This window comes from Pleurodeles waltl, chromosome 10 (assembly GCF_031143425.1).
Source record: "Pleurodeles waltl isolate 20211129_DDA chromosome 10, aPleWal1.hap1.20221129, whole genome shotgun sequence".
Classification (NCBI taxonomy): Eukaryota; Metazoa; Chordata; class Amphibia; order Caudata; family Salamandridae; genus Pleurodeles; species Pleurodeles waltl.
The window spans coordinates 836919228-836941647 of record NC_090449.1 but is presented as its reverse complement, the minus strand read 5'-3'; the positions used below and the strand labels follow the sequence as shown (position 1 = coordinate 836941647).

The 22420-nt window shown below is 44.4% G+C and overlaps 1 protein-coding gene across 2 annotated transcripts in view; it reads right to left on the bottom strand.

Moving 5' to 3' along the window:
- The window catches only part of CNTNAP2 (contactin associated protein 2), a 2759350-nt gene that overhangs the window by 863609 nt on the left and 1873321 nt on the right, over positions 1-22420 (bottom strand). For both annotated transcript variants that reach the window (XM_069211508.1, XM_069211509.1), the window contains exon 12: positions 4545-4664. In XM_069211508.1, coding sequence (XP_069067609.1) covers positions 4545-4664 — 120 coding nt within the window. The remainder of the gene's footprint in view (positions 1-4544; positions 4665-22420) is intronic.

The window sequence follows — 22420 nt, the reverse complement described above, 5'->3', positions numbered from 1 at the left end:
TATGGCTGCTGTGGTATGATATCTACTGAAAGATATACAGTATGCATCAAGATCAGAACCAATATATCAGAGATGTTTTAACCCCACTATGCTATGGGGACCCGCCCACATCAAATACAACTATTAAGGCCTGCATACCAGTCTCTATAAATCTGTAATTACAGAATCTACCCCTTTGTTCAAGAGCAAATGAAAAGCAGAAAGAGATTAATATATGATAAAGAATATTTCACGTAGAGGTAAACTAAGAGATATAGCTTGAACCCTTTTCTGACTTCAAAACTTTTAAAGTCAAAATTCTGCTTTGCATGCAGAATTTGTTTTCTGACTGAATGGAATTTGTAAATCCAAAGGCAACTGTTAAGCCCCGTTTGAGGGCCCACAGGAAAGACAGACGCAACTGGGTCCCAATGTGGTGGTTGAGGTTATTTGCTATTGGTGTCCTGAGGCCTGTCCTACTACAGCACTGCAAACTGGATCAAATACAATACCCAACCAACAGACACAGTAAGGTAATATCCAGTCCAGTGCTCATCTTTATGAAAAAGAAAATCATTTTAATCTCAGGGAAAAACAAAATACTGTATAGTTCAGTGGATACAACATACAGGGTTGCAGAATACTGCATTTTGTCAATAAGGTGCTACAGCCCATTCCCTTCCTGATGATTATCGTTCTTCCTGCTAGTGCTAATATTCCTGCTTTTACCATCCTCGCCCTTCTTTGAGTTTAGGCAGGATTAGGTCCAGGGGCAGTTAGCTCAAACCTCCTCACTGTTTTAAGTATGCTGCTCAGTTCAATCTGTTATCACTCAGCAAAAAATCAACAGAATCCAGTTGACACGGCAGATCACCATGAGCGACTTTTTTGTCTTTAATCACTTTGTACAGGCTAAGCCCTGGGGTGTATCTGCAAGTTGCTCTTGATAGTACCAGGTGCATGAATTCACACCCTCCAGCCTTTGGAGTGTGGACTTTACATAGCGGGCTGTTGTGGTAGCATCTCCAGAAGGCACTGGAAGACAGATTCAGGGAGGTGGGTCTTCGCAGAAGTGCCCAGCTCACCAGAGGTGGCCTTTTAGTCAGCTACAGGCAGGAGCTTAGCAGGGTAGTTGCAGCCTTCACATCAAATCTTCTAGCAAAGAAATCTCTGGGCAGTGGCTGCCCCTCGGCAGATTGGGTTCTCCACTTTGCAGTGACACAGACCCGTGCTGCTAATCCCACAGCCAGCTGTGAGGTGACATGTCCTGGGCTCAAATCTGGCCAGAAAAAGTATATGAACTGCATAAAAAGGTTTGGTGAGCATTTTCACAATATGGATCCTGTGGCACACTCTCTTGGTGTGTTACCTTTTGTTTGTATTTCCCTCCTACGGATCACACAGGCCCCTCCTCCTAGCGGGTCTCTCCTCCTACAGGGCCAGGCATATTCATTGCCCATCTCAGCAGGAAGGCTTCAAGGTTCTTTAGGCAGAACATTAGCTCCTCCAGCATAAAATGTTGAATTCAAGAAATGTCTTTTCACCTCTGGAAGGGTGATGGACAGGCAGACACCAGGCCCAGTTACACAGTAGCCATTCAAGTACTCTGCAAAGCACTCCCTTCCTTGATCAAGAAGGATGTGGGACTGGAACAAAGTGGGTGTTTTGGATACCAATTTTACACATACTCCCCAGACAGAGATCCATTGTCTAAAGTTTCAGAACTGGTTAGGTTCGCTCTTTTTTCAAATGTCATTTTCAGGCTGCTCTCCAGACACAGCCTTTGGGCAAATTGGTGTTTTTGGATGAAGGAACACCCACAACATGGGCACAATGAAATGTGAGTGTTCTGCATCTGCCTGTCATCAGTCTTTGTGAGCAGACATCAGAAAGAGAGAAAGGACAGGCCAAGCTTAGAAATGTTTTCACATTGAACAGCAGAAACTGCAGCCACATCCTTCATTCCTACAATCTACCAAACAGGAGTGTTAAGAAAGAACTAATCAGCAGCCTCTTGCTAACAAATCCTTCATTAAATTTCTAAAGGCAGCCCTGTCTCCATCCTCCAAACTTCACTGTCTGGGCCTCCACCCTTCCACCACATGAATGCAGAAAATAAACGTGCACTGTCTGGGGAATCTATCCTCACCTTCCATGTTGTGCCATGCTACAACCACACCCAAAAGCTTCCAATATGGATCTCACTGGCTTCAGGACTCAGACTCACACACACAGACACACACAGAGTCGTACTACTTGTTTTTTTTTACATGCTCACACACTCCGCATGGACCCAGGATGTCAGTGCAAACATCTTGATATCACATACCAGCAGAACTATTCATTTGAATAGTCATTAGGCCACACTCTCATTAACATTAACAAAAATAAAAAGATCAGGTCGCACTACAGATTCACAAAAAACAGTACACTTTCAACAGTACTTTATGTGCTACAATCTTGACAGGGACATTAGCCCACTGACTACGATGAGCGTGCACTTGGCGGGCCCCTCCAGGTCAAAGGACAGGCCCTGGAACTTGCATAGCTGAGGAGAGGTTTGCTATAGAGAAACCCTGATCCCAATACTTACAATATTGAAAGCACTGGCTGAAGCACAGCCGCTGATGATAAAATGATCAATGTTACAAAATTTCAAGCACTTACCTTATACAAGGTGTAGTCATATGTATGAAGTGAGACAGAAAACACAGGAAGTGTTGCTATTGACTTTGCTATTTGGGCTCTCAGTTTGGGGTGAGTCTTACCTTAGGAACTTGTTTTAAGCTGACATGGAGAGGATCCTACTTACTGAATACAGAATATTATGGGATATTAATATAGTAGACAAGATATTGAGGGACAAAATATCGAAAGGTAAGAATGTATAGATTTTCTATACCTAACTCCACATATGTATCTTGACAATGTGTATATCTCGTCGAGGTACATAGATGCGAAGTTAGGAATAGTAAATATACACCTTTCTGTATGCACTTGCCTTTCAATATTTTGTCGATCAATATTTTGTCTAAGATATTAGTGTGCCATGACATTCTTGTGCTCTATATTCCAGAGTACAATCAGTTGACATGTGTATTGGGAAGAAAAATGTGTTTACTGTGGTAGGTTTTAGACGTCTATGGAAACAGACACAATTCATATTGTCTGCCTGGAATGAGGAAGATGGACAACGAAGTAAGGATAGTTGGTATGCCTGAAAGTGGCTCACTGAGTGAGTGCCTTGTACTATCTCGCAATGGCTTCATTTGAGCATCTAGAACTGAAATCTTTCATATCTTATCCCAGCAAACAGCAGAGCACTGTGGTTAGTTGGAACTGCCAGCGTGATGATTTTGTCCTCTGTCTTTGTAGTTTACATCCCAAAACACAATGTGAAACCAGGTGGTTAATGCAATCAGTCTGCTATTTAGGTAATACCTGGAGAACATTTATGTTTCATTTTGATGTCCAGTCCATGAGATTGTGAACATACTTATTGCCGAACTTCAATATTATTTTAACATTTACATTAATTTAGCAGTTGCGGCTGGCAATTTTAGCAGGGAGAGGGGTGGACGGCCACACACACACACACACAAACAAAGACATACCCCCTCACTCATACCCTTGCAATCACACACACACACATCCATTCACACCATTTACCCACAACTAAACATACATACATACATTCATACATACATGCATGCACGTACCAAACATCAAAAACATACACCTTACCTTAACTGCAGCACTCTGGGAAGGAAGCCTCGGCGGTCCCAGGAGGTTTGGAACTGCTGCCTTCCCTCATCGTCTGAGCTTAGGTCAACCAATGAGGGAAGGCAGAAGTCCCTCACTCATCACAGAGTGGGATGGGGTCAGTGAGACTGCTGACCCCACCCCACTCTGTGGCAAGGTGTCACTGATTGACATTCGGCCCTGAGCACTTAAGAGCTTAAAACTGAAGCACCCAGGTCAGAGGCAATCAGTGACACTCCCCCTTTTCATGAGAGGAGAGGGCCTCTAGGCACTTTTGCCAGGCTGAGAAGGTCATGCCCACAGTGCTGTGAAATCCACAGCCTGGCAAAGTCCACCTCAGGCAGACAGGCCTCTGCACATTTATCACATGTACAGCTCATGGCTTGGTGACCTGAACAAGAAGAATGTCTGTCAGGTTGACCTTTGCTCACTCTTCTTGTTGGGGAAAAGGTGGGGTGTGTGGCCCTCCTGCCCATATGGAAGGGCCATGGTTGTAATTCAGATTTCTTCCATTAGGAAAAAATAGTCAACATTGCCTTTCCACTAAATCTCTAGCACCCATTTTACATACTACAAGAACACTTACTTTACTTTTAATCTGCATTGTAACTATGATTACAGAATAATTTGAGAACACCAAAAGGGTTATCTATACATTTCCTAATAAAATATCACAATTTTAAGAAGGAAAAACAAAATTGCATTAGCCTCTCAAGCTAAATTTACATGTGCATATTTACAGAAATATCTATCCTGCAAACGTTTTAAAAGTGAAAATATATTTTAGTTGATCTATGCAGTACCTGTCATGTTGCAATAAACCTTTAGTGGCCCCAGTGGTCCACTGCCATCTGGATCAATCCAATAGACGTCAGACGTTTTACCAAGATGTTTGTAGGCTTCACATGACAGCTCGTACACGGCTGAAAGGAAATAAACAAAATGAAGTGGGCAGCTGCGACTCCACTGAGGCGGTTGCTTACTAATGAAAAACGATGGTACAGAAATACTTAACACTACCACTGTAAAAAACAAAATTTTGAGCGCTGGGTTAAAGAGTTTTTGAAATATTTATTTCTTATCGTGTGTGCATAACTACTTAGTTTTTCTCTGTATCGACAAGACATTTTTCCAGGATCAATTTCATTCTCTCCTCTTTAGTGGTCACAGCAGTTGCTATTTTTCCTACAATTCATTATCGGAACCATCTGCAGGAACCGTGCAAGGAATTTCAGAGGTTCAAGTACAATATTTTGTGTGGTGAAGAGCTTTTATACGTTGAAAAAAGGGAAAATTGTCGAGCCTTTATAATAATTCGGAGCATTCATTAGGCAGCGCGCTGAAGTTGCTGCCTTATGGAAGTGTTGAACCTGGTAAACCGCACACACCACTGCTAAAAGATGCATCTTTTAAAGTAATTTGAGTTTTTAATTTATCTCCCACATTAACCAGCAACCACTGCTTTTCAAGCTACGTTAAATGATAACAATCAGCCAGGGTCTGATTCCTAAAGTATTTTTCACTCCTGAGCAAAATACACACGCACATCTTGAGTCGTTTATGCAGGATTTGTGCAAATTTATGCTTGTAAAATGTACTCCTAAATGTGAAATGCCACTAGTGTGGCATTAAGATGGGACTTTAGGCGTCACTGAATGGTACAAACAGCAAAAATAGATGCACAACCACACATGTAAGTTTGTGGGTACTGTGGCAGCTTACCCATGTTGAAAATGCACTAAAATATGCTTTGGTGAAAGGCAGGTGGAAAGGATGTGTATTGGGTTTGAATGAAAAAGGACAATTCCCATGTTCGGTGGGGTTAGCGCAAGGGATTTCTCGACAGGAAAAATACGTTATATTTGGAAAAAATAAAAAGCGTTACATGTGCATATACACCCTTGCATCGCATCACACTTAGGGTCGCAGTCTTTTCTAATTGGTAAAACAAAACTCAGCATGCTAAATTATAAGAATTGGAACACTTCATGGATATCTACGATTGGAATACTTTGTGAGCTCCTGAGTAATGAGAAACGTGCACCAAAGATAGAACAGTTGTATGACAGCAACGTTCATTTATGAATCAAACCTCCATTTAGAATGGAATAAACTAAGTTAATATTATGATATTTATGTTATTTACTAAGTTCATTTTGTTGGCCCGATTACCCTATGTGCAAACATGTAATAGAATACACACTTTTAATTACATTTTAAATTACAAATTGTCGCATAAAAATGAACTACAATGTACATTTATGTAAGTGCATCCCTTTAAAAATGTCCACATGGCTGTTTTGCTGGCTCTTCTGAAAAAAATAATATCAGCGTCACCAACACTCTGATACCACATTTCCTAAGAACCGGACACAAATATATGTTTTTTAGAGACATCAAACGATGGACGTTTGAGATTTACATCAGCTCCAAGAATGCAGCTGCATCTTCCAGAGAACAACCAGTATGATTTCCCTTTTTATAACACCAAGTACAATTTTCTTTAAATTTCGAGTTAAGTGGGGAACGGGGTCACTATACAAGGAATTATGCCCAAAGTGGGTTTTGAGTGGTACAACATTTGCTCAGAGCTTTTAGGGCTCAAGTAGTTCTCAGAATCAATAAATGAGTGAATGGCGAATTAAATATCAACTGTTCTGTAATTAATTGCAGTTACATACATTTGCCAAAGCCAGCAGCAGCTGTCGCAAATCTCAAGGGGAGCAGTGGGTGGGGGGGATGGGGATGAGGAGGGGAAATAAACATAAAATAGTTTTTTTTTTTTTTAAAACTACCTTCATGGATGCTGCAGGCCGCCTCACACTCTTCTTCTATTCTGGTTTCCCAGCAATCACTGGGACATCAGCACAGGCTCCCCTGCAATCTTCGTGCTGCTTTCATGCTAAACTTGGACAGCCGCTCAGACAAAACCCTGGGGTCTTAGCAGTTTCTCCAGTCAAGTTGTTCAACACAGCCGGGTTGGAGAACGACGGCTGACCAAACACACATGCGCACTTAGGTGCACTCTCCCCTTCTCCCTCTCGCCTCCTGTGGCCCAGCCCCGCCCGCTCCGCCCTGCACATGCAGCTGGCTGAGCCAGCAGCTGTAAAATGAAATAATTAAATATTGTTTTATTTTACAGCTCATGGCTCTTAGCCAGGGGGGCAACGCTCCTTCGCCATTGCAAAGGAGTTGCCGCTGGCCAAAGCCCAAAGTCAAAATTACCATAGTTCATAAATGGTCTATTTAATCTAGTTTGAATGACACAAGACCAGCAAGCTTGTCCTGCTATTGACTAAGACAATTATAAATCAGCAATTGATCCATCAAGGTTTCCTATAGTTTTGAACAGAACTTTATCAACAACACCCCAACTACACTATTAATGGTGCATTCACCAAATTCCCCAATAAAGGGCTTTCATTCAAACAATCTGGACTATGGCCAGAAACTGGGTTGTAAGATTTGTGCTCTAGTTTTCTATAGGTCATTGTGTCCTCAAACATAGGGACAACAATACAAATAAGTGGAGTCATCTTGACATTACAAACCCTTATTAACGGAATACACAATAGCTTCATAAACGTGGCTATACCTTCTCATTGTGCACAGCACATTGCTCTTTACTGTTTGATAATTAGTTCTCAGGGCAAATTTCTATAGAACTGTAACACCAGGATCTTATATTCAGCTAATTATTTAAGAGCAATTTTACTATGTGGCCAGGTAAACACTGTTTCTATCCAAAGAATACAATTTGGGCCTTATTATTTCAGTTGTGTGTGTTTGATTTGTTGTAGTTAGCGATGCAGTTGACGTAGCACTAAAGACCAATTGCCATCTGGTGTACTATAACCAAGAGATCTGCATTTGATTTTAACATATAATTGCTTCCCTTTTTGCGGAGCAGCATCTTGCCTTCCTCATTACTGTTGGCAGATCAGACAAAAATATCAGAAACAGCAAAGGTGCAAATTTGTATGATGACTAAATGACAATTTACTTTGAAAGAGAGCCCTGGAAATTCTGTTGGATGTGTCAAGTTTGTTGAATGAAATGCTTCTAAGAGACATTTACACACGGCAAAGGCTGCAAGGATGGCACAATCCAGCTTATAAAACTCTGAACTCCATTGAACAGGTATAAAATCCCTGACCCATGAACGTCCTGCAAAATGAGTACAAAAGCATGATTGACCATGTCCTTTCGAGGCCAAAAATCTGCGTGCTCTGTATGAGCAAGAGAATTCCCATCAAATCAATCTTCAAGTTTTAAAAGAAGAAAGTGGAAAATTATTTGCTTCACTATCGAATAGTAGCGTCAGATAGTAAGAAACTGGGTCGAGTCTGAGATAACATATGCTAGAATTACAGCCTCGTAATTGATCAGAGTGGGCATATGCTTGTTTTCTTTTATTTTTTGTGGAGCAGAAACCAAGCACTGCCTGATTCAATTTATACAGTGCAATCTGGGGCCTGACGTGATTAAGGGACTATTTTGTTCTTTTTAACTTTTAGAGCCCTCCACGCAGAAGGTGCAAAAACGTGCCCGCAGGACAACCAAAATTGCAAAGTTGCATTTTTTATAATTAGCATTTGTTTTATTTTGCCAAGTATTCTTTTCTCACTTTGCACTCATGTTTTATTTTGCTTTTGCACTTGGGTGCTGTTCTCAAAAAAGGACTCTTAACTTGTTCTAAAAATTGCAACGCAACATTGTTTCTTTTTTATGTGTAATTTTCGAATTATGTTTTAACACATAATCATGCAGCATGCCACAATCCACCCCACTCCAATCTACACCACTCCAGTCCACCACACGCCAATTGTCCCAACCCACCCCACTACAATCTGTCCCACTCCAATTCAAAATAATAGTCCCCATTCCAATTAAAAAAGTATGCCCCACTTCAGTACAGCAATCCAAAACAATATGGCACACTCCAATCTACAACAATCTGGCCCCCCCACTCCGAAACAATCTACACTGCCTCAATCCAAAATAATGTGCTTCACTCCAATCCAAAACTTTCTGCCCCATCCCAACCTGCCCCACTCCAGGCTACCCCACTCCAGTCCAATCCGCTACACTCCAATCCAATCCACATCACTCCATCCCGGCCCACCACACTCCAATCCCCCCAACCCACCCCACTCCAATTTTTCCAATTCAACCCTCAACAATGTGCCCCACTCCAATACAACAATCCAAAACAATCTGCCCCACTGCAATCCACAGCAATCTGCTCCATGCCAATTGAAAACAATCTGCACAACTCCAATCCAAAACAATCTTCCCTTCTCCAATCGCCCCACTCCAATCCAAATCATATGCCGCACTCCAATCTAAAATAATCCCCTCTACTCCAATCTACCCCAATCCAATCCACCCCACTCCAATACAGTCCACCTCACCCAGATTTACCCCACTACACCCACCCCTCTTCAATCTGCCACACTCCGATCTGCCCCACTCCGTTTCTAAATAATCAGCTCCACTCTACTCTGCCCCACTCCAATCCATAGGAATCTGTTCAACGACAATCCAAAAATATCTACTCAGCTCCAATCTGTCCCACCCCAGTCCAAAACAATCTGCCCTATTCCAATTCAAAAGTCTGCCTCACTTCAGTCCAAAACAATCTGCCCCACTCCAATCCAAAGCAATCTGCCCCACTACAATCCAAAAACAATCTGCCTCACTCCAGTCCAAGACAATATGCCCACTCCAATCCATAGTAATCTGACCCACTCCAATCCACAATAATCTTCCCCACCCTAATCCAAAACAATCTGCATCGGCCCAATCCAAAACAATCTGCCTCACTCCAATCCAAAACAATCTTCCCATTCCAGTCCGCCCCACTCCAGACTGTCCTGCTCCCATCAGGTCCACCTCACCTCACAACAATCCAATCCACCTACTCCATCCCAGTTCACCACATTCCATTTCACTTCACCCCACTTCAGTCCACCATTATTCACACACACTGATTCAATCCACCTCAATCTAGACTAATCCAATCCACCCCAACTGAGCCCAATCCAATCTACCACACTCCAATCCAATTTTATCTAATCTTCGCCACTCCAACCCACCACAATTCATCGCACTCCAGTCCAACCTACCCCATTCCAGTCGAACCGACCACACTCCAATCAAACCTATCCCACTCCAACCCACACACTCCAATCCAACCCATTCCAATCCAATCTAAACCAATTCACCCCACTCCAATCCACTTGCCTCCCTCAGGTCCATCTCACTCCATCCAATCCATCTTAATCCACCCTATACCAATCCAGTTCACTTTAATCCACCTCATTCCAATCCAATCCACCCCACTCCACATCAATCCAATCCACTGCACTTCACACCAGTCTAATCCACCCCACTCAAATCCAATTCATTCCACTCCAATCCAATTGACCCCAGTTTAATCCATTCCACCCCACTCCATTCCATCCCATCCCAATCCAATTCACCCCACTCAATCCAATCAATCTCACTCACTTCCAGTTCACCCCACTCACGTCCACCCCACTCAATCCAATTCACCACATTAAATCCAACTCACCCCACTCAATTCCTATCCAGTCCACCTCACCTCAATCCATTCCACCCACTCCAATCCACCCTACCACACTCCAATCAAATCCAACCCACTTTACCCCAATCCAGTCCACCCCACTCCAATCCAGTCCAATCCAATCCACCCCACTCCATTCCACCTCATCTTGTCCACCCCTACCCCATTTTGATCCACCCCACTCCAGTCCAATCCATCCCTTCACTCATCCACACTCCAATCCACCTCATTCCCACTCTACTGAAATCCACCTCTTTCTACTCAACCCACCCCACTCTAATCCAATCCTACCCACTCTACTTCAATCCACCCCACTCTACTCCAATCCACCCCACTCCAATCCACCACACTCAAGCCTAATCCACCCTGCTCCAATCCAATCCACCCGTCAATCCATCCCACTCCAATCCATCAAACTCCAATACAATTGACTTTAATTTACACCATTCCAGTCCAGTACAGTTCAATTTAATCCTCCCCATTCCTTTCCAAACCACCCAATCCACCCCACTCTAAAGCAACCTAATCTACCCACCCCAACCCACATCAATTCAAAACAATCTGCTTCACTTTAACCAAAAACAAAAACTATCTGCACCACTCCAACCTGCCCCACTCCAATCCCAAACATTTTGCCCCTCTCCAATCCAAAACAATCTGCCCCAATCCAGACTGTCCATCTCCAATCAGGTCCACCTCACCTCAACCCAATCAAGGCCACCCCACCCCACTACATCCCAGTTCACCAAACTCCTTTCCAATTTGATCCACCACACTGATACAATCCACCCCAATCTAGACTACTCCAATCCACCTAAACCGAGACCAATCTAATCTACCAAACTCCAATCCAATCCAATCTACCCCACCCCAAACCACCACAATCCAACCCATGCCAGTCCAACCCACCCCTCACCAGTCCAACCCACCCCAATCCAATCCAACCCATCCCAATCCAAGCTCACCCAATTCACCCTACTCCAATCCACGCACCTCACTCCAATCCATCAGACCCCAATCCAATCCACCTTAATCCACCCCATTCCAATCCAGGTCACCTTAATCCACCCCCACACCAATCCAATCCACTGCACTTTACACAAATCTAATCCACCCCAATTATATCTAAGTCATTCCACGGCAGTCCAAATGACCCCAATGCAATCCAATCCATCCCACCCCATCACAATCAAATCCTCCCCACTCAATCCAATCCACTTCACCCCACTCCACTCCAGTCCACACCACTCCAGTACACCCCACCCTACTCCAATCCAATTCACCCCACTAAATCTGACTCACCCCACTCCATTCCTATCCAACTCACCGCACATCAATGCATTCCACCCCACTCTAACCACCCTATCACACCCCAATCAAACCAAACCCACCCAACCCCAATCAATTCCACCTCATCCAGTCCAACCCTACCCCACTGCAATCCCCCACTCCAGTCCAATCCAGCCCCTCCACTCTACCCGACTCCAATCCACCTCTTTCCCACTGTATTCAAATCCACTTCATTCTCCTCCAACCCACCCCGCTCTGATCCATTCCCACCCACTCTACTTCAATCCACCCCACTCTACTCAATCCACGCTACGCCATGCCACTCCAATCCACCCCACTCTACCCTAATACACCCCACTCCAATCCTTCCCACTCCAATCCAATTCACCTTAACCTACCCCATTCAAGTCCAGTGCAGTTCACTTTAATCAACCCCATTCCTGTCCAATCCACCCCACTCTAACGCAACTTAACGCAACCCACCCCAACCCACGCCAATTTACTCCACCCTACTCAATTCAATCTTTCCCTCTCCATTCCAATCCACCCCGCTCCGATCCTCCCCACTCCAATCCAATCCGACCCAGTCCAGTCCACCACACTCTAGTCCAATTTACCACAATCCACCCTACTCAAATTCAATCCACTCAATTCTGATCCATCCCACCCCAAAAAATCCATTCCACTCCAACCCACCCACCCCAATCCAATCCAATCCACCCCAATCCAGTCCACCCCAATATAGTTCACTCCACTCATTCTAATCCACCCCACCCAATCTAATCCACTCCACTCAATTCCACCCCACTGCAACCCACTCCAGTCCAATCCATCTCACTTGGCCCAATCCACCCTACTCCAGTCAATCAATCATAGTATAGTATTTATAAAGCGCGCTATGTACCCGTCAGGGTTTCGAGGCGCTGAGGGGGGGGGGGGGGGGAGGGGAGTGCTGCTGGTTTATCGGTCGAAGAGCCAGGTCTTGAGGAGCCTTCTGAATGCGAGGAGGTCCTGGGTCTGGCGAAGGGATGTGGGGAGAGAGTTCCAGGTCTTGGCGGCGAGGAAGGAGAAGGATCTGCCGCCGGATGTCTTGCGCTGGATTCGGGGTACGATGGCGAGGGCGAGGTTGGCGGATCGGAGTTGACGTGTTGGGGTGTAGAAGTGAAATTCACCCCACTCCAATCCACCCCACCTCAGTGCAACCCCCACCCCAATCTAATTCACCCAATTCCAATCCACCACACTCCAGTACACCCCACCTCAATTCAATCCAGTCAACCCCACTCTGATCCACCCTACTCCACTCCAATCCACCCATTCTACTCTAGCCCAATCCACCCCACTTTAGTGCAGTCCTCCCCAATCTACCCCAGTCCAATCCACCCAAGAAACCACCTGACACCAATCCATCCAGCCCAAACCACCACACTCCAATCCCTTCCACTCCAGTCCAGAGTCGACTCCGGTTCAATCCACCCTACTACAATAGGATTTATCCAATCCACTCCACTCCAGTCCAGTCTGAGACACCTCACTCCAGTTCACCCCACTCACACCTACCCCAATCCAATCCACCCCACCTGACTCCAATCCAGCCGACCCTAGTCCTATCACTTCAGTCCAATCTACCAACCCCAATCTAATGGAATCACCCTACTCCAATCTACATCCACACCACTCCAATCCATCTCACCTGATTTCAATCCACCCCACTCCAATGCACCCCACTCCTTCCAATCCACCTCACCCACTCTATTCCAATCCAGTTTAATCCACCCACTCTACTCCTATCTACCACACTACCTCAATCCATTCCAACCCACTCCACCCTATTCCACCCAACGCCATTCCACACCACAAACTCTCTGCCACTGAACCATTGAACTCTACTCTTCTTCACTCACCTCAATGACACCCTACCCCCCTACTTCACTCTACAACACTCTGGGCCACATTTTCTATCTATGTTTTGGCACAAGATAGAGCCACAAGCCTTTTTTTCTGCCCTGCCCTGCATCAAAACAAAAGTGCAGGAATGCGCAGTAACTATAAGATACGGCGCATTCCTGTCCTTATCCCCTGCGCTGGCACACAAACAATCATTAAAGATGTTTTCCTCTTTCTATGTGTGCTGTAGAATACAGCACACATAGAAAGAGGAAAGAATGGGGAGAAATAATGTTATTTCTCCCTGTTGTACTACTTTAATTAATGCCACCCCTGAGGTGGAGTAGGCATCTGATGTATTCTCAGACTTGTAAATCTGGGAATGCATCAGATTCTGACAGATTCCATGGGTGTTGCTGTGGGAGTAGTCACAGCAACACCCATGGACCACCGGTTTCATGCAGTGTTATGCATGAAAGGAGTCCATATTTACAAGGCCATGAAAAGCCATGCAAGATGGCTTTGTGTGGCCTTCGCTACCGAAGCATAAAACAAATGATGTTTTGGTGGTGCACTGTGCTACTAGGCCCTCTATTCCCCCACTTCACTCTACAACACTCCATGCCACTGACTTTCAGTCATGCTGAACAGCGGCCACACTGATGTACAACATAGCAAAACACATTGCCAAAGCCAATATCTCTTGTATAGGGAAGATCTATTGGCACTGGCAATGCTTGTTGTAGGTTGGTGTTACAATGATACCAGCCCTTGTAGGAAAGTACCCTTTTTTTTTTACATTGTTACCCCCATTTTCTGCCTGATGTCAGTGTGCTTGACTATGTTCACTGGGATCCTGATAACCAGGACCCCAATGAAGATGCTCTCTCTCCCAAAAGTCTGTATTTCACTCACAATTGGCATACTGGTGCCCCCATATAAGTCCCTAGTATATGGTACCTAGGTACCCAGGGCATTGGGGTTCCAGGCAATTCCTATGGGCTGCAGCATATATTTTGCCACCCATTGGGAGCCTATGCAAAGGCTTCTGCAAGACTGCCATTGCAGCCTGTGAGAAAAGGTGCAAGCACCCTTTCACTGCCATTTACACTGCACCAGGTCACTTATAAGTCACCCCAAAAGCAGGCCCTCCAGCCCTGAGGGCAGGGTGCAAAGTATCTGTGTGTGAGGGCACCCCTGCACCAGCAGAGGTGCCCTAACGACCTCCAGGATCATTTTCCCAGACTTCGTGAGTGTGGGGACGCCATTTTATTTGTGTACTGGACAAAGGTCACCTATGTCAAGCTACATAATGGTAACTCTGAACATAGGCATGTTTGGTATCAAACATGTTGGAATCATACCCCAAGGCTTTTGCAAGCATTAGTTGTATGAGTCCATGCACTCTGGGGGCTCCTTAGAGGACCCCCAGTATTGCCATTTCAGCCTTCTGAGGTTTTCCAGGCAGCCCAGCTGTTGCCACCTCACAGACATGTTTCTGCCCTCCTGTTGCTTGAAAAGCTTGAGCTCAAGAAGGCAGAACAAAGGATTTCCTTTGGGAGATGCGTGTTACACCCTCTCCTTTTGGAAATTGTTGATTCAGACTTGGTGGGTAACCTCCGGAAGCCACTGGAAATGCTTTGAAGGGCACATTTGGTGCTCTCCTTACATAAACCAGTCTACACCTGTTAAGGGACCCCCAGTCCCTGCTCTTGCATGAAACTGGACAAAGGAAAGGGGAGTGACAACTCCCCTGTCCATCACCACACCAGGGATGGTGATCAAAGCTCTTCCAGAAGGTCCCTGGGTTTTGCCATCTTGGATTCGAGGTTGGCAGGGAACTCTGGGAGCATCTGAGTGGCCAGTGCCAGCAGGAGATGTCAGGGCCCTCCCCTGATTGGTGCTTACCTGGTTAGGTATCTAATCCCCCTTTCAGGGCTATTTCTGGTCTCTCCTTTGGGTGGGTCCTCAGATTCAGATTCCAAGACTCCAGCAGGAATCCTCTGCATCCTCCACTTCCACTTCTCACTGAAGAAACTGGATCTGGACCCTTCAGGAACTCTACAAGCTGCAACAAAGAAGCAAGACGCCTTCTACAACATTGTACCTCTGGCTCCTGTCAGCAACTGCAACGTTTCCCGGTCGTGCATCCTCTGAAAACAGGTTGTCTTCAGTCTGCATCAGAAGAGTGAAGGAATCTCCCTTGGGGTGAAGGAGTCACTCCCCTGCTTCTGCACGCACCAACTGCAACGACGACTGGCTGCGTGGATCCCCGCTCCTGCTGAGCTGGGTTGATCCTGCATCACGGGTGGTAGACTGAAGTGGTCCAGATGGTTCCTCTCTTCCAACTGTCCTACTTTGATGGAGGTAAGTGCTTGCCTCCGCACGCAAGACAGTACCCTGCACCCAAGACAGTACACCGCTTGTTTTGCAGCTGCCAAGGCTTGTTGGCATCCTTCCTCCAAGTCCTTTATGCATCTTGTAGTTCCGGCCCCCAGCACCCTATCCTGTGACGCACAGCTTCCTGAGTGGTTCTCCGGCGACGTGGGAGAATTGGTGGTAGTACTGCATGGGCCTCTTCTGCAACTTTCTTGTCTCCGTGCTGTGGGTCTACTGTGTGTGCTGCCTGGTCTTCTGTGGGCTCTCTGAGTTGCTAAGGGCCCCTTCTGACTCACCCTCCTAGGTGCAGTCTACCTGGTCCTGTCGTAGTTTGGACTTTTGCTCTGGGCAAGACTGCTGGTTTAAGGATGACAGTACTTATGTTTGTAGGCGACTATGGCTATCTTACAACAAGTCGCAACTGTCGTCCCAACCCTTCCGGCTCACTAGCAGCACCTCACTAAAAACAATAGTAAAAGGTGATTTGTGACAGCCTTTACGCATGGACTCAAGAACAAGACATCTCAGGGAATGTCGTGGGTAAACGGAGATTACCCCTTTTTCACAGATACATTATGTCTCAACCAAACACAGGCAATAATGAAGATGCAGTAAAGTTTCAATAGTTTTTATTTAACTGCAATTTGCGATATGTTGCATGGGCTGCAATGATAAGGATAATGAACAGTGCAAGAAACAGAATTGTGAAGATGAGAGTCATTATTACAAAGACCCCCACCATCTTGCAATAGCATGTAAAAGACATAAGAGGTGTAATATGCCCTAATACCCCAACAAGATAGGCCTAACCTCCAACCTAAAGGAGAGCTGGGTTTGTTAAACCTAATCTGCCAATGCCATGTCCATGAGAGGAGCCCCCGCCCCTCGTTACCTTGGAATGAGGTCTCTATCTTAGACTCCGCAGGGACATGAAGACTGGGTCATCATCAAGACGACGTGCACCATCAATATCAGCGGTGGTGGCGATGCCCTCTGGTGCGATGTATTTATACAGATCTACCAGGACCCCTGACGTAGGTTTGTTCCCAAACAATAGATAACAGACATGCTTGGGACGGCAATTTATTATAAACAAATCCCTCGAAAGTATAGAGAGAGAAAATCCCTAAGTGTGAACACCTACTGTTTGTTTGTCTTTGTCGCTTGATCTTGACGCCTTAGCACGGTGGCACTGATAATGCAAAGCATATTAAGTGGCCTAACTATAAACAAGGCAGCCATCTTAGATGAATTAAATAATTAAATGGGCTAGGACAGAGCAAGCTAAGTAGGTTAAAAGTCACTAGGTGACGGGGGCACGAGTCTGCAAGCGAAAGGCTAAGCTAACTCCTGTTTTCCCATTAAAACAAACTAGGATTCACTACAGTCCTTCCTGGTCCTGGGCAGCACCATTTTCCCATAACCGTGAGCTTTGTGTGTGCCAAGGCTTGTTGGCGGACTCCGACAATGCAAACCCGACTGCAATCCTCCATCCAGCATGGGACATCACTTCCACCCTCCAGGAGCCCAACTTCATCTTCTTGGTTGCAGTGCTGACTTTTCTTCTTCACTGGTGGTTCTCCTTTTGCACCTTCATCCGGGTTAGCAGCGGCTTCTGCTCTTTCTGGACTGTTTTATGCTTCAACAGGTCTTCTTGTCCAGGAATTCACTGTTGGTGTTCTTGCAGTCTGGTCTGGGTTTTGCATAATTCTTTTTCACGTTTCTATGTGTGTTCTGGGAAAGTTACTGTGTTTTACTCCTGCTTTCCTGGTCACTGGGGTGGGTTCTAATACTTAACTTTGGGGTTTTCCAGTACTCCCAGCTCCGCTCTACACACTACACTTGCCTAGGTGGGAGATCGACTTCCGAATTCCACTTTCTTAGTATATGGTTTGCGCTCCTCCTAGGCCCATTTCTAACTATTGTGATTTTCACTAATTGCACTGTTTTCTAACTGTTTTTATGCCCATTTCTGCATACTAGTGTATATAATTTGTGTACTACTTACTTCCTAAGGGAGTATAGTCTCTAAGGTATTTGTGGTATTTGTGTCACCAAAATAAAGTAGCATTATTTTTGTAACACCGAGTATTTTCTTTCCCGTGTGTGAGTACTGTGTTACTACAGTGGTATTGCATGAGCTTGCATGTCTCCTAGATAAGCCTGGGCTGCTCATCCACAGCTCCCTCTAGAGAGCCTGGCTTCTAGGCACTGCCTACATTTCACTAATAAGGGATAACTGGACCTGGCATAATGTGTAAGTACCACAGGTACCCACTACATACCAGGCCAGCCTCCTACAGCCCATGATGGAGGAACTCAGCCCTATTTTGCTATGTAAAGAAAAGAAGGAGATAAAGTGATGGCCACCATTTGGGGGGACTTTAAATGATCACACTTTGAAATCCATCAGGAGCAGAGACTTGGCTGGCTTTTAAAGAAATTAGGACTTTTACTATGCTAAGCAATGCCAATAGTTTGAGTGTACAAATGTTCATCTCAAAATCAACCATAATCTCATACGGCATGGTCAATCCAAACCAATTTTGGTAGTGATATGGTTAATCCATACCTTTTCTGAATATACAGGTCTGGAGAATGTGATATATTCCACGTGCTACAAACCTAAACCCTTAAGGGTCAGTGCATAGCCTATATTTTGTCAACATTGTTAATTAGGTAGGAAGATGACTCAAATAATTGTTATACCTCATTAAGTTGCTTATAGTTCTTATATTTCACCAGTACTTGTATGCTATTCATTTTAAAATACCAATGACGAGTGTTGCATAATATGCTAAACTCAGCATTAATTCACATTGTAAGAAATTGGGTTACTGGTTGAGCAGGGTAAACCCCTACTCAAGCAGGGGCCACAATCCTTGTCAGGGTGAGGTGACAACCAAACTCTAAATTAACCTGTGCTCAAGCCTTGAGTAGCTTGGTACCGAGCAGTCAGACTTAACTCAGAGGCTATGTGTGAAGTATTTGTGCAACACTCTAAACAACAACACAGTGAAAACACACCACAAAGGATCCTACACCAGATTGGAAACATAGAGTAATTAGTATTAAATAAAACACAACCAAAATGACAAAAATCCAATCATTGGAAGCAGTCATTTTTAAACATTTAAGTAAAAATAGCACAAAAAAGTACAAAGTGACAACTGCGTACATCCATTCACACCAGACCAGGGCAAAGTCACAAGTTCAGGCCAACCGCAATGGAGTGCAGACCAGCTACAGGAACAGTTAGGCCCGCTGAAAAACAATACTGTTAATCATGGTTGTGAAGCGTTGCGAGGTTCCACTGTGGAGATGCTTCAGTTCCGAGGCTGAAGATGCATCGCGCAGTCAAGGTGATGCATTGGTTCTAAGGAGCTGTGAGGCTGCAATGTGAGAACCTGCATCATTGTTGAGTCTGCCGTCAACGAGCGATTAGGGATGCAAGGGGCTGCATTGGGAAAGCTTTGCACTGGTGGCAGTTCCAATGCGGGCTGCGAGGTCGATGTGGAGACTTTGTGCTGAGGGAACCCTCACAGCAGTGGTGATGTGTCAGTTCTGCTCAGAATTGCGCTGCGCAACAGAGGAGATACGTCAGTCAGTTTTGCTAGGTCCACAGGCTGGCACAGGACTTTATGCCCACTTCCAAGGGTTCAGGACTGGGGTGGCACCACTTGGTTAGGTAAAACTCACAGATGGCAGAGTCCAGGTTCTGAGTTCAAGGTTGTTGGAGTTGTCTGTCCCTGAGACTCTAGTCAGAAGACCATCCAACTAGCCCTTAAAGTCTCTCTAGGGTCCTGGGATCAACAAATGCAGGTCCAGTCCTTCTCACCCAGGCAAGAGGACAGCAGGACAGCATAGCAGAGCAGCTATGATCCAGAGCAGAAGCCCAGCAGAGTGGGAGTCCCTTGAGCGGCAGAGCAGTCCTTCTTTCTAGCAGAGTATCCACAGGTCCATAAGTGTACTGAAGCCATTGTTGGTGGCTGAGGACCAGTATTTATAGCTGGTGCTTTCTTCAAAGTGGAAGAAGCTTCTAAAGGTTTCACTTTGGAGTGCACAGGTTTCATTTCTCCTCTGTCCTGGCACTTGACTAATTGCAGGGGGTATTCTATCTTTTGTGTGAAGGCAGGACACAGCTATTCAGGAGTAAGTTGGGCTGTGCCAAACTCCACTTACCTTTCCTGCCAGTGATGCCACATCCATACACACCTAAGCTACCTATTGTGTGTGGCTGTCTGGGAGGAATACACAAATACCAACTGCAAACTACACCCAGTCATGTGACCCAGAGACAGGTTACAGGCATTAAAGGGATAAAGCAGGAAAATGCCAACTTTCTTAAGGTGGCTTTTTCACAATTATAACAAAAAATCTAACTTTACCATAAAAGAGGATTTTTAATTACAATTCCAATGACACCAAACATGAACTGTTAACCTGATCCCATTTGAAAGTTACAGCATATTAAATGTAACATGTAATGTTATCCTATGAGAGAAGCATGCCTCAGAGTAGTGAAAAACAAGTTTCAGACTTTTTCAGTAATACATGTAAAACTTAAAATTACAGGTCCTGCATTTTAAACACACTATACGCTGCCCTGTGGGCTGTTTAGGACCTACCCTAGGGGTGACATATGTATTTAAAAGGCATGTATGGGCCCAGCAAAAGGTGTATTTGCCAGGCCAAAATGGCAGTTTAAAACTGCACACACAGCCTTCAATAGCAGGCCTGAGGCAGAGTTGCAAGGCTACTTAAGTCAGTACCACAACAAGTGCTGCAAGCCCATTGGAATAATTTCATTTACAGGCTCTGGGCACATGTAGTATCACTTTACTTGGGACTTATAAGTAAATTAATTGTGGCAACTGGGTTCAAGCCAATTTTACCATGCTTAGATGAAACAGCACAAGCACTTTATCACTGGTTAGCAGTAGTAAAGTGCACAGATTCATAAGACCAACAAAAACGAATTCAAGAAAAATAGGAGGAGAAAGGCAAAAAGTCTGGGGATGACCCTGCAGAAAGGGCCAAGTCCAACATGCATCAAACCAGCATGATCTTTGATTTTTTTTGTCTTTGCAAATATAAATCTTTTTTTTCAATAATGAGTTCAGGGGCTGTTCATATTAGGCAATGGCAAGAACCATCAACAATGGTTCCTGCTATTCAAAGTTAGTGACATAAAGTTTGGTGGACTAGATGCATTGTCAGAAACATGGCGGATGTTCCATCCTCCATATTAAAAATATATTATAAACTATAGCACTTCTATTGCAGCAGATGGGATATTTGTCATGTTTTGATGGAGTATCTTGTCTGCCAAACTCTAAATCAGTCTGTTCTATCCAGCACACAGTGTTTCTTGTCCTATGGTATTGAACTTTTTGAACCATGTTATGATTAACACCTTTATTTTCTTGTGTTTGTTGTTTTCACAATAGAAGGACAATAAATTACATTAATCTGGAAATGGTCACTTTTACCCTTGAGAGTACCTACATAGTTTTAAAAATTGGGGAAATCCCTATAGTTCATGGGCATATAATATAAGGGGTATGCAGCCTTCCTTAAAGTAAACGTGTACTGCACAGAGGTGTTTTTTGTAGAGTAGCTATTCAGAACTTACAAATGTTTGTCCTTGAACAACTCCTAAATTCCTTTTGACTAGGATCAGAGGTCTGAGTTGAAAAAATGCAGGAGAGATGCAAATAGAGTTTCTCAGCTCTTCTAGCTTACCAAGTTGAGAGTAGTCCACTATATATGCATTTGCTTCTGGTGCAAATGTCATAAAGCCACAAAGGTAGGGTTGTTGCATTAACAAAGTCTCCTCAAACATGTATTTGTCACAATGTTTTATATCACTGTCAAGGCTAGGTAACTAAGACCAAAACAGGAAACCACTTATGCCTCAGGCTATTCTGTTCTACAAATATTCTCTCCTCTTTTCCCTTTAAGAACAATGAATAAAACCTTAAGGGGCAAGATTTAAGCCCATCTTGTCGATCATGCCCAATATCGTATAGTTGTATGGTTTTGATTATGCAACCTAACTTTTGAATTATTAGAGGTACTTGTATGGAGACACATGCTTGGTCTGTGTTATGCTGAGTCATTTAAGACAGTCAGACTGCAATTCTTTTATGCCTGCTTGTGGGGGGTTGACATGGCTACCTTGTTATATTTGATAACATTTGAATAAGAGAAACTAAAAAATAATGTTGAGATTTATGATCTCAGGAAGTTGGCTTTACCTTAGAGTGTAAGGGGCCTACTTTATAGCCAACTCCTGTTCAATAAAAAAGTTAAATTTGCAACAACTGCTATTAATGATAAATGTTCATATATGTTGACAGGGCCTCATCAAAGTATAAGCACTCTCTCTAAATGAGTGTTTGTTTTAAACATATCCACCTTGGTTCTATGTGCTGTGTTCCCAATGCCGGACATAGTTATTTGATGTTTAGGCTGGGAGCCTTTGCAAAATGTAGCAGATCAGCAAACATTTCCTTCAGTTGTTGGTATGAC